The sequence below is a fragment of the Dichotomopilus funicola genome (assembly GCF_033296635.1).
Source record: "Dichotomopilus funicola strain CBS 141.50 unplaced genomic scaffold C8A04scaffold_1, whole genome shotgun sequence".
NCBI lineage: Eukaryota > Fungi > Ascomycota > Sordariomycetes > Sordariales > Chaetomiaceae > Dichotomopilus > Dichotomopilus funicola.
The window spans coordinates 102,156-114,784 of NW_026944022.1; the positions used below are offsets into that span (position 1 = coordinate 102,156).

The 12,629-nt window shown below is 56.1% G+C and overlaps 4 protein-coding genes across 4 annotated transcripts; 2 read left to right on the forward strand and 2 right to left on the reverse strand.

Moving 5' to 3' along the window:
- Positions 1 to 332: 332 nt before the first annotated feature.
- C8A04DRAFT_23764 (putative hydrolase) lies at positions 333 to 1,537 on the reverse strand (the record flags this gene model as incomplete). Its single annotated transcript, XM_062778795.1, has 2 exons — positions 333 to 1,325; positions 1,412 to 1,537. 2 exons carry the CDS (start codon positions 1,535 to 1,537, stop codon positions 333 to 335), a joined length of 1,119 nt encoding a protein of 372 aa, XP_062641344.1.
- A 430-nt stretch (positions 1,538 to 1,967) lies between these two features.
- On the forward strand, positions 1,968 to 3,100 carry C8A04DRAFT_23765 (60S ribosomal protein L5; the record flags this gene model as incomplete). Its single annotated transcript, XM_062778796.1, has 3 exons — positions 1,968 to 1,970; positions 2,101 to 2,138; positions 2,236 to 3,100. 3 exons carry the CDS (start codon positions 1,968 to 1,970, stop codon positions 3,098 to 3,100), a joined length of 906 nt encoding a protein of 301 aa, XP_062641345.1.
- A 2,238-nt stretch (positions 3,101 to 5,338) lies between these two features.
- On the forward strand, positions 5,339 to 9,134 carry C8A04DRAFT_8586 (uncharacterized protein; the record flags this gene model as incomplete). Its single annotated transcript, XM_062785170.1, has 3 exons — positions 5,339 to 5,390; positions 5,464 to 8,295; positions 8,362 to 9,134. 3 exons carry the CDS (start codon positions 5,339 to 5,341, stop codon positions 9,132 to 9,134), a joined length of 3,657 nt encoding a protein of 1,218 aa, XP_062641346.1.
- A 1,680-nt stretch (positions 9,135 to 10,814) lies between these two features.
- On the reverse strand, positions 10,815 to 12,083 carry C8A04DRAFT_23767 (uncharacterized protein; the record flags this gene model as incomplete). Its single annotated transcript, XM_062778797.1, has 2 exons — positions 10,815 to 11,575; positions 11,660 to 12,083. 2 exons carry the CDS (start codon positions 12,081 to 12,083, stop codon positions 10,815 to 10,817), a joined length of 1,185 nt encoding a protein of 394 aa, XP_062641347.1.
- Positions 12,084 to 12,629: the final 546 nt, after the last annotated feature.

The window sequence follows — 12,629 nt, forward strand, 5'->3', positions numbered from 1 at the left end:
GGGATGGGGGGTAGGCGGGTGGGTGGGTGATACTAGGATGGTTTTTATGAGAGGGCGTTTGGGACGGTGATTTCCTTTTATGTTGGTACTCTTGTCACTTGTGGAATGATGATAAATAAGAACGTGGTAGGTTGGGTGGGGAATGAGGATGAAAGAACTGTCTCAGAAGTAGCATGAAATCTACGTTTGCATTTACTTTGCAAGGCCGTAACATATGTGATCATTAATCCGGTACTACGAGATACTAAGTGCGTGCCTAAACTTATGTGTATTCGCCATCAAAACCTCAATCATCCACTCTAACACCCAGCCCATCCTCCCACTTCCTATGCTTATATCTTCGATCTCCCCCCACCATAATCCGGCTTCACCGGCACCTTCGGATGCCCTCCCGCCAGCCTCAACCCCGTAACCCCCTCCAAAGCCTCCACCGCCTCATACGCCCTCCCCAACGGCACCCTTATCGTCCCAAACCCCACCGCCCTCGCCGCTTTCAAATTCTCCCCGATATCATCCAGAAAGACCACCTCGTCTGCGCGCACGCCTTCTTTCCATCCCCCTCCTCCATTCCCTGGGAGTGCAGCTGCTGCTGTGAGGGCGGCTGCGGCTCGCTGACCGCGTTCTGTATCCGCGTTGGCTCGCGCAAAGGCGTCTACGCGGTCTAGGGCGAGCTGGTAGATACGCGGGTCGGGCTTGCGCAGACCTACGTGGGCTGAGGAGACGAAGACGTCGAAGAGTTGGCGGAGGGGGTCGTTCGAGACGAAGTCTTCTATGTTGTTGTTGCCGGTGTCTGTGCTGTTGCTGCTGGTGCTGGTGTTGGTGCTGCTGCTGGTGGCGGTGGTACTGGTGGTGGTGGTGCTACTCCCTTGGTCGCCGCCGCCCCAGGTAGCCAGCGGGTGACCAGGTGGAAAAATGACCGTGTTGCTGAGCGCCGCAACAATGTACTCGCCGCTGGCGCGGAGTGCCTTAAGCGCGGGGAGCATCCAGGGGTCGGGGGCCGTGGCGGAGGTCATCATGTCGTTGAAGAGCCATTCGCCGTCGAGTTGGGGGACAGGGGGGATTTGGAGGTCCTTAGTCGAGGAGGGGGAGGATGAAGAAGGCTGACGCGCTTGGTGCTGGGCGCGGTAGAAGGCTTCCCAGCGCGCGGGATCGTGCAGGTCGCGGTTGAAGCCCTCGAAGAAGGCTGCGTCGAGCGGGATGCTGCCGGTTTCGAGACGGTGCCAGAAACCCGACGGGGCGGTGCGTGAGATGGAGTAGTTGACCCAGCCTGGGGGGATGCCGAGGCGGAGTTCGTAGTTGAGGATAGATTGGAAGGGGGAGATGACCTGGATGTGGGTTAGAGGCGGTGCCCGGTTCGGAAGATTTAAGATGGTTTGTGAAAGGGGGGAAGTGAGAAATGAACTTCACTTACACACACGCCGCCAATGTCAAACAAAATCACCTTGGGCCGCTTGGGAGTGGAGGATTGTTGCTGGGAAGTGGCCATAGTGTCGATCGCTTCGAGAATGACTTCGGCTGGGTATTCTTCCGATTCCATATCTGGCCTGAGTAACTAAGGGACACCTCGACAGTGATATAAAAACCAATCTCGTTCACAAGTCATGATGGTGAGAGATGAGTTGTCCCCCGGCAACGGTGTTCACCGTGGAAGATGAGAGCCGGGATTGGGTGGGACAGACCTCGGCTCGGCTTCATGGTCCAGAAACGGCAAGCTGTTCGATGTTTGAGAATCTCTGGGTTAGGGTAAAGAAAAAGACTTGGCGTGTGCTCTTGGCGCTTACATAACATTCGTCGCCCACCCTGGCAACCTGGAACAACTCTCGTCCCCCACCTCAATCCAATTTAGGGTTGTGGGGTGGAATTTTTGGCCCACGAAATATTGCGGCCCGCGAAATATCGTTCTCTCGATTTTCCAACCTGTGTGTCGACCCGTCAGAGAACGCATCGCCCACAGACAAGCAGCCAAAATGGTGAGTTACCACGCCGCCGACGCCCTCGTGGCAACATGATGATGGAATTGGAGAGTCAATGCAAGATGCTTCGGAAGGGGGAATATTTCTGAAGCGCAAATTGCTGACTCGAGGATTTTTTGGGATTCAGCCTTTCCACAAGTTGGTAAAGAACAGCGCGTACTACAGGTGAGTATTTCTCTACGGTTTCCCACGTCTTCCAGCTGGAGCAATCCGGCTGTTAAAGACAAGAATCCAATTTGAACAATGAGCTGACCCTCTGCAGCCGCTTCCAGACCAAGTACAAGCGCAGAAGGTCCGGCAAGACCGACTACTATGCTCGCAAGCGCCTGATCACCCAGGCCAAGAACAAGTACAATGCGCCCAAGTACCGCCTAGTCGTCCGCTTCACCAACCGCGACATCATCACCCAGATCGTGACCTCCGAGATCAGCGGTGACAAGGTCTTCGTCGCTGCCTACTCGCACGAGCTCCGCGCCCACGGCATCGAGCACGGCCTGACCAACTGGGCTGCCGCCTACGCCACCGGTCTGCTCCTCGCCCGCCGTGTCCTCAAGAAGCTCGGCCTGGACGAGACCTTTGCCGGTGTCGAGGAGGCCGACGGTGAGTTCACCCTCACCGAGGCCGCCGAGACCGACGACGGCGAGCGCCGCCCCTTCAAGGCCAACCTCGATGTCGGTCTTGCCCGCACCTCGACCGGTGCCCGTGTCTTTGGTGTCCTGAAGGGCGCCTCCGACGGTGGCATCCTGGTCCCCCACTCCGAGAACCGCTTCCCCGGTTTCGACATGGAGTCTGAGGAGCTCGACGCCGAGACCCTCAAGAAGTACATCCTCGGCGGCCACGTTGCCGAGTACATGGAGACCCTTGCCGACGACGATGAGGAGCGCTACAAGGGCCAGTTCGTCAAGTACATCGAGGACGATGTTGAGGCCGACGCCCTTGAGGACCTGTACACCGAGGCGCACGCCTCCATCCGCGAGGACCCCTTCAAGAAGTACGAGAGCGACGCGCCCAAGAAGACCAAGGAGGAGTGGAAGGCGGAGTCGCTCAAGTACAGGACGAGCAAGCTCACCCACGCCCAGCGCCAGGAGCGTGTCCAGGCTCGCATTGCCGAGCTTCGGGACGAGTAGATTGGCTTTCTTTGTTTGCTCGGGACTGGTCGCATCATCGGGGGCTCATGACTGCTTTGTTCTTTAGGAGTTTATTTTCTCATTCACACACACACTGGGCGTGGGGCACAACGGGGTAATGACCAGGGTTCACCAAAACAAAAGCCAATCGACTTCTGACTTGTTCAAGTGTGATTTCAAAGCCGTACATGTTTTAGGTGATGATCATGTGATACCAGAGCCGTTTGTAACCGTGATGTTTCTGATGGGACTGCACTGTCATTAGATACCCATGACACCGCTGTCTGTCCGCAGCGAGACAATGTCAAATTCGGAAACCCAGTCGAGGCCTCTTTTTTGCCGAGAGGCGCAGTGCATCCAACCCTCAACTCTAACCCTAGTGTACGGCGGCCGCTTGGGGGTGGATGAGCGGGTTACACTCGAAGCATCTGGTTGGGCCAACCTCCCCCAGTTTTTCGCTGACAATTCCAGACAGTCTGAGGAATGAGGTCATGCGCCCACAATAGTTAACGTGAGGCCATGCAGACACTTGCCGTATTGGGTGAACGAACGGCGCTGCGCTTCCTCTCCACTGTTTGCTCGTGAGCTTTTCCTGATCCTCTCTGATGAAACTTAGCCCAAAGACTGCTGAGTTTACGAGATTTTATATCCCCATATGTTTGATATTTAGATTTGTGGTCGGCTCGATAATTTTGAGTCACCTTCGCGGCTGTTTAAAGGCCAAGACCGAAGCGAGGAGGGCTTTCGGCCATATTCGGGCGGTCTCGGGCTCGTCGTAGTTGGTGTTAGATAGACTATGCTCGCGCCCAGTGTTCTCTCGCGCTCGCCGGCCTCCTTGCTGCACTTCGGGCTGTCCGGTGCCCCTCGGCATCGAGCTGCGTCGTACAACAGGGCATCGGACTGAAACTCGTCTGATTTTAGACTTATTCTATTTGGTTGAAGAGTCATCCCTCTCAGCTTACAAACTCCAACGGCCGTCGTTACCAAAGACCGCGGGCCTAAAAACTTCCAAGGTTTGTTTAGCAGATCGCACAATCACGACCACCCCGCCGATCTGCACACTCTGGGACAAGCCTTCCCTCACACAACCGTTCCTTAGACTTGTCCGGTGGAACAGCCCCGCGGATGGACCCCTAGTGTAAATTCCAGCAGACCAAGTCAAAAGGGATGAGGTCAGAACAAGACGGAAAAAGTCGAGGATTAGTTATATCCCGAGGCATTCTCAGAGTAACCAGCAGGAAACGCGCTTTGGCGATTCCGCTTCCCACATCCCAACCCCACGGACTATGACGGAAAGTCCCATCCCAGTCGATCTGATCCCGGTCACTTGAACTCGCTCGCTTGGTGGCCACCGGTCAGTTTGCCGCAGCGCCTTGTCCCAAAACGTTCCAAAAACCGCCACTGGCTCGTGAGCTTTCCAAACGTTGCTGAGAAAGGACCCTCAATCTCCGGGCTCCGATCTGCGGCTGTGGTGCAGTTGCGGCGTAAATAATATCACAACGAGCTTCCCTGGGCTTGAGTTCTCGCCAAGCCGGTCCTCGGTTTTTCTTTCCAAGTTGTTTCTTTTTGTTACCAACCTCACGCCGTACCACACCAAACTTTTTAATATAATCCGTACCCTGGTTAGGTCTCCTTCAGTTATTCAAGAAAGACGGGAGCCTCCCCCCGCCACTCGAACAATACCCCGAACCCCGCCAGCTCCCAGGGCAGCGGTACTCGACCTCTCGACATTAGCTCAACCTCAACGTGATCGGTGCGCAAGTGAGGAGCAAGGTCTCAGCTCAGCCGCCACTTCTAATAACTAAAACCGAAGACGGTCCAGAACGTCTATCCATTTCCCAGCAATTGTCAGCCAAAAGGGGGACAAAAAAGAGTAGAAAAGGAGCCAGAGACGCCAAGGCGCATCCCTCGAGCACAAGCACGCGACTGTACACTCATCCCTTGAATTCGACTCGACGGGGTTCGTTTCCCCCAGCCGCACTGACGACACTATTTTGAGCACTGTTATCATCGAGGCCATGGCGATATCCGCTATCACGACACGGCACTAGCGAAGGAGCCCCGCGTTTTGTGAGCCGCAACGACAGCCGCAGATTCTTGGTCTTTTTTACGGCCTTGGCATCGCGCGATTCTTCGCATCATCGAGGAATTTATTTTTGTTGGGCTGTTGCGGTTGCTGGTGGTTTACGGTATTAGTTGATCAACAAACCACAGTGCAACGCAGAAACCACCAATACAATGGAGCATGTTGAGGTAGACGTCAGCTGGATGACCCATGGGAATCCAAAAGGTTTGCCAACTCGAGCGGTTGGGCCGAGGCCCTCAGGGGAAGGTGCTTAGCTAACCCTTGAACCCATTGTCAGATAAAGCTGCAAGAAATGCAACCGGCCGTGCAAGATCACTCTCCAGCTCAGCACGCGAATCTCCAACCGCGACCTCTGGCCTGAGCACATCGCCGACGTTAGCGACAGTCAACAGTAACCCGAACCTGCGGGCAGACCCAATACAACAAAATCCCCTGACCCGATCGAACTCGGCGAGGTCCGCCGCCGAGGAGAAACGACAGCCCTCCGGGACCTCCTCCCCCCAACGGCGGAACTCATGGTTCTCGAACATCTCGTCCAAGTTCTCGTCTAGCGGCAACGCTGCGCAAAGTAGCCCCCCACAAACGAACAATGTTTCCCCAAGCGCCACCGAGTTCTCCGTACCAAAAATCATCCCAGCCAAAAATGCCGTCCTCCAACCCGGCGCGCGGCCAGAAGGCGAGGGTCCATACACACCCGCCCCACCTAAATCGTCGCAAACCGGGCTACTACAGGTATTCCGGCGGTTATCAACGTCCTCCAACGGCGCGCTCGGCCCGAGCTCGAAATCACACAACCACGGGCTGGTCGAGCGCCGCGTGTTGAACGTCGACGCCAACCGAGAGCGATGCGCCATCAACGGGCTCAACCAGGCCAAGCTCCGGAGGGTGGCCTTTTGCGTTGATGTGGAGATTGCGCCCATGCCCAGGTACGCAGACGAGATGGGGGACCAAAAACCGGCCAAGATTAAGGAACAAAAGAGGAAGGTTAAGGAGCGGGGCGAGGGCGAGGCGTTGAAGCACCCGAAGGCGGTCGAGGACCAGAAAGAGGCCAATGGCGAGATCAGGGCGACCGGGGAAGAGGTACCCAAGGAACCGCCAAAAGAGGGTGTCAAGCCCGACAGCCCGCCACCGCTGACTACAGAGAACATACCCGAGAAACCGCCCGCTTCGACGGACAAGAAGAAGGAAAAGAAGAAGAAGAGCGAGGAAGAGAGGAAAGCGAGAAAGGAAAAGAGGCGGAAACAGGCGGAGGCCAATGGCACCATCCCCATGGAACTACACTACGATAGCGACTCGTCCTCCAGCAGCTCGGGCTTCCACCCAGGCACAGGCACCGACACGCCCAGGACGCAGAACGTGCCTACCACAAACCCAGTCCGGATATACCGCCGGTGCTGCCAGCTCCGAGAGACGCCGATTCTGCGCAAGATCACGGAGCAGCTCATGGACCCGGCCAACTGCTCGACGGAAGCGGGCATGGTCGAGAAGCTCGATCTCAGCGGGTACTGGATGCAGCTCACCGATCTCATTACCCTTGGCGACTACCTCGCCGTCGTGCCGGTACGGGAGGTGGTGCTGGAGAACTGTGGTCTCACGGATGAGGGTCTGCGTGTGCTACTTGCCGGCCTACTCGCGGCGCGGAAACCCAGGACCAGGCGGCGCAAGTCTTTCAGCGGTCTCGACCAGCCGGCCGACACGAAACAGGGCGGCGTGGTGGAGAGGCTAGTTCTGAAAAATAATAAGATCGGCCCTGAGGGGTGGAAGCATGTCTGCTTGTTTATCTACCTCTGTCGGACGCTCAAGAGCCTGGATTTGTCTGGGATACAGTTCCCTCGGCAGCTCACGCCGGTGAGCGTGAACGGCAATGGCGCAGTGCCGGCCGGGCTCCAAACACAGAGTCTGTTGTGTCGGCTTCTATCCAAGTCACTCGGGGAACGGCTCGGCGGATCGACTCTCAGCCTACTCGGTCTCGGTCAGACGGGCATCAGCATGGAGCAACTAGGGCTCATCATCGATGGGCTCGTCCGGTGTGGCGTCAAGCGCCTCGGACTGGCTAACAACGACATCGACGCCGGCGGACTTGGGCACGTTGCGCGGTTTCTCAAAACAGGGGTGTGCGAAGGGCTGGATCTGGGCGGGAATGACCTGCGAGACAACCTGGCGATACTAGCAGATGCATTAGCAACAAAGGACTGTCCGCTGTGGGCGCTGAGTCTGGCGGACTGCAACCTAACACCTTCCTCTCTATGCAAGCTGCTGCCAACTCTAGCAAAGCTGGGGCAGTTCCGGTTTATCGACCTGTCACACAACCAGGAACTGTTCAACTCGGATCCCAGCGCCGTCTCGGTTCTGCGGCGCTATCTGCCCAAGATGCGCAGCCTCAAGCGCATCCACCTAGCCGACTGCGCCATGACCCCCGAGCAGGTCATCGCCCTAACCGAGATCATCCCCGAGATCCGCGGGCTCGCGCACGTCAGCTTCCTAGAGAACCCGCAACTAGTCGAGCTCGCGACCAACGCCACGTCGGAGGACAAGCAAGAAGAAGCCTGCGCGCTGTTTGCCTCGCTGCTGGCAGCCGCGCGGGTGTCGACCAGCCTCGTGGCCGTCGACATTGAGGTACCCAGCGAAGAGTCCAGCGACCTCGTCAAGGCGCTCGCGAAGCAGGTCGTGGCGTACTGCCTGCGCAACGTGGAGGTCGCGACGGCGACAGCGGCCGAGGCGCAGGCCGAGGTCCTGGCCAAGTCGGAACCCAAGTACCCCGACGCTTTGCAGCGGCTGGTCGGGCACGACGTGCTCGAGTCGACGGGGCTCGACGCCGACGTGGATGCTGCGCCGGACGAGGACTACATGATTGGCGGGACGGGGGTTGTTCGGGCGCTGGCGTGCTGTTTGAAGAACCGTGGTGATGAATCGAGGCGCCAGTCGGGGGAGTTTATTCGGGATGTTGAGAATGGCGTCGTGACACCCCAGCCGGCAAGGGCTGTGCCGAGCGGTGGGAAGGCGAAGGAGACGTCGAAGCACTTGTTGTTGAGTGCTAGGAAGATTCGGTTGCGGCTGCAGCCTGCGATTGACAAGGCGCGGGCGACGTCCAGCGATACCCATACCTACCGTATGTCTCTCTCTGCCTCTGGGGCGCTCTCCCACTCAATGTAAATGCGGAACTAACCTTTGATAGACCGCCTCATGTTCCTTTCCAACACCCTCAACAACATCATCAAGCGCTTCGAAGACGAATTCCCCGACACCCGTGTGACCGACGCAACCGACAGCGCCATCGACCTCCCCGACAACCCCAACGACGACAACAACAGCATCAAATCCGCCTCTTCCTCCAACGCCGACCCCAAAATCATCACCAGCACCTTACACGTCACAAACCCCACCGCAGAAGACGACGCAGACCCGGCCTCCCCAACAGCCATCAAATCCCCCGCCCTCTCCCGCTCCAACTCCCTCCTCTCCCTCAGCTCCAAAGCCCTCGCCGACGAAGAAGGCCGCGTCCTCCGCGCCGGGCATAAATTCCGCGTCGGCGTCGTAGCCGACCAATCCCCCACCACCTCCTCCTCTACCAACGGCCCCGGCTCCAGTTCCCACCCCACAAACCCACACTCGGACCCAGACCTCCGCGCGGAGCACTACGCCCTCCTCACCTCGGGCGTGGAAATGGTCGGGAACGACCCCAAGCACGTGCGGATCCTGCATGAGATGCTGGAGGAGTGTGGGGAGGAATTGAAGGAGGAGGCGGAGGTGAAAGGGGTCGTGGAGGTGTTTACCACGCGCCGGGAGGAGGTGTTGAGACGGTTGAGGGAAGTGGATCCGGTTTATTGGGAGCGGTTTGTGGAGAGTCAGGAGATGGCGAGGGCGAATGCTGGGTCGGGGGGGAATGGGAATGGGAAGGCGGGTGGGGGTAAACTGGAAGGGGGAAGTGAGACGGCTGTGGAGGATTAGATTCTTTTCCTTATGAGAGGTGGTTGAAAGGAAGTGAGTGGGAATAAAGAGGGAGATGGTGGTGGTGGTTTCAACAATTTCATTTTATGTTCCCTTTGTTTCCGTGTCTTCTCGCGTCTAATTTACAGGTTGTAAGATTGGTCGAAGGACGGGCGTATCCCGGACGGGCGTTGACTCGGAGGATATACCATGACGGACGGACGTCTGTCCAGTGAGGGTTTCTAAACATCTGTGTGTAGCTTGGGTTTGTTGTAGGAAATAAGATGGCAAACCGAACCAGGCCGGGCCAAACGGTTACAAGATTTTTTTGTTAGTTATTTATCCCGCTTTTCAACAGGCGTTTTTTATTGGGCTAGGATAGGGTAGGCTGGGTAATGTGTCAGGTACACTGAAGGGAAAAGGGAAGGGCGGATTTAGCAGATCGGAGATAGGCTATCTCCTGGATCTGGATCTGAATATATGATGGTGTTTTGTCATGCACGTCACTATGTTGTACGGTTGTATTGCAGTATTGCAGTGGCAGGTGTGGATTCAATTGGTAAATGTGAAGTAACATGCTGTAATCATGGTGCTCTTTGTTTGTTTGTGAAATGGTCGGTCTGAAGGGTGTTAGTTACAGTTCGATGTTGGCGTTCACTTAGACTTGACGTTGGCTGACGTTGGTTGAGGTACACGTACTCTAACAGAACAATTAGTTCATGTATTCAAGTTACCAGAGGGCCCTGGGCTCGTTTTCACCTTGGGATCTTGGCTGGTAATTATTAACTTTCCCCAAACAGGGTGTTCCTTGATTAGGCAAAGCGACGTTGTGTTCTGACATTATTTTGTGTACTTACTAAATCTTGTTTTCGGTTGATGCCCCTAAGATACTGATCTTAGCTTGGAGTTCTTTTATATCAACGGCAACGACCGAGGGCAGTACATTTCAACGGCTGATTATCATGGCTCTTGCTTCACTGACGAGCGTGGTAGAATAGTTGTCTCTCTAAACATACACACACACACGTGGTGGTTGGTCTGAAGCTCAGGGGAAAAGCAAATGCTGGCCTGGGTTGCTTTCTCATCTCAACTCCCCCCAAAAATTCACTCCTTCATCACACCGCTCCACCCCATATATCCCCCTCTCCCCCTCGCCCAGTCACCAGCGCCCCCAATTCAACAGGCCCAAAACACCGGTTTAGCTTAACGGCACTGGGGGGCATCACACTGGCCATGCCAACTTCGAATTGCCGAGGCCCCGGTTTCGATTTCCCGGGACCACTGAAGCAAAAGTCTACACCGGTAGACTTTTCGTAGCGACGCGAGTGCTAATTATCCCTCTTCCGGGTCGAGATCCGGATGGGGATAGTGTTCGGTGGTGAGCTTTTTTGGGTTCATTTTCTTTCCTTTTACCCCAACGAGAAACCGCGAAAAGCACTCGACAGACACTGCAACACAATGTTCTATGTCCTTGATTGCCTGGGATATCATAACACGAAACGAGTAAACAAACAGCCTGTTTTCTTCCCAACGCCATGTCCTCCGCCCCGATATACCCCATTACCATGCACCTGCCAGCAGATATCTGGGCCCTGTCTTCAAAGGGAAACAAAAAAAAAAAAAGAAAAAAGACCGCCATCCCTATCAGTACACACCTAATACACACTATACACCCAACGTGACCACAAGCAAGACGCCTACTCACTGCCCCGATGAACCCGTACTGCTCGCCGCGCTTGACGGCCGCGGCGGCAAAATAGGCAATACCGTGACAGCCCCCGAATCCTCCCTCTGCATCGGCACCCCGCCCAAGACCATCCCACCATGTCCACCCGCCCCCGGCGCGTTCGGCACCTGCGGGGGCACCTCCCCATCACTCCCAATCCCGGAGTCATCATCATCCCCATTACTCCCGCTGCCAGCATTACCGCCATTACCCACCACATCCCCCAGCTCCGCAGCCGCAGCCAACTGCTGCTCAGCTGCCAACCGACTCATCTCCTCCAACCTCCTCTTCTCCGCGCCATCAATCAAATCATCATCATCACTCCAACACGGATCATCCTCCGGCAAATGCGGCATCGCCATGCGCTTCCAAAACCTCAACTCCTGCCTCACCGCCTTCGCCTCCACCCTTCTCTCCCACCTCCCCCCATCCTCATCATACTTCCCGCGAAACTGCCGCAGCGCCTCGTTCGCATTTCCCGCGCGCGCTTGCATCTCCCAGATCTGTTCGCGGAGGCGGGAGTTTTCGGCGCGCGCTTCGGCGAGCTGGGATCGGTAGCTGCGGTGCCAGGCGGAGACGTCGGAGACGTGCTTGGATTTGTAGTCGTGGAATTGCTTGAGCATGGTGGAGACCACGCCGGCGTATTGAGAGAGCAGGGCCGCGTTGGCGTCGCGGGAGAATTTGGCTTTTTCGAGGGCCTCGGAGAGGATGGAGATTAGCGTGTCGAGGTTGGAGTCTGCGTTACATAGTGTCAGTAATTTTTTAGGCATAGACATATGGGATAGTAATGGGAATTGAAAAAAAGACGGATACAACATACCCTTAGCCTCATCAGCAGCGGAATTAATCAAATCCTCATTCCCCAGCGCCTGATTCCTCGCACGACTGCGCACCCGGCCCACGCCCGCGACCACCTCCTCAAGCGTGCGCTGGTTGTCGGCCAGCTGCCGGCTCAGTTCCTCCACCATGCCGTAGATGTAATTCAGCTCGGCCTGGTGGCCTGCCGGCGTCGGGTAGGGCACCATCCCGCCGGGCATGTTGCCGCCGTTGATGCCGTTCATGGCCATGACGAGTTGTTGTTGTTGCTGTTGCTGCTGGAGGTGCTGTTGTTGTTGGATTGGTGGGGCTGGTGGGAGTTGTTGTTGTTGTTGGATTAAGAGGGGTTGTTGTTGTTGCGGGCGCGAGGTCGTGGGCGACGGGTCGCTGGTGGATGGAGTTTGGGATGGTGCTGTTGCGAGGTTCATGGCGCCGGCGCTATTGATTTCTTGGTATTCCTGCACTTCTGCTCCTTCTGCGGGCACCGTGTTGTAGGCGCTAAACCCCCTGTGGACAATGACAGGGGCCCTGTGAGTGGCTGCTGTAACCTTTTTTTCTGGGTCGCGGATGAAGAATGCCGGTTTATCGATTTGAGGAATTCGTGTGGTTTCTTGTTGAAAGCAGTCTTTAATAAACTCCAAGTAATGGCAGGGGAGATTCACCTCAAGGTCAGTCAACGAGGCGGAGTCCGCTGAGCGAGCGCAAGGTGAACCATATCCGCTGTCACTTGATTGTGATCTGCTCAATGCATGCCGGGGTCGAATGTTCGTGACCTAGGGTTAGGGTTGAATAGCTTGTCACCTTGTGCACCAGGAGCTCAGCATCCTGACATCAGTTTAAGGTTTAACTCTGTGCTTGCACATTCAATAATTACAGTTTCTTACACACCCAGCCCCAAATCAAAAGGTGGCCGCCTAACATTTAATTTGAACTTTCAACAATCTTGAACAGCAATATTGGGTTCTCCCTCCCTT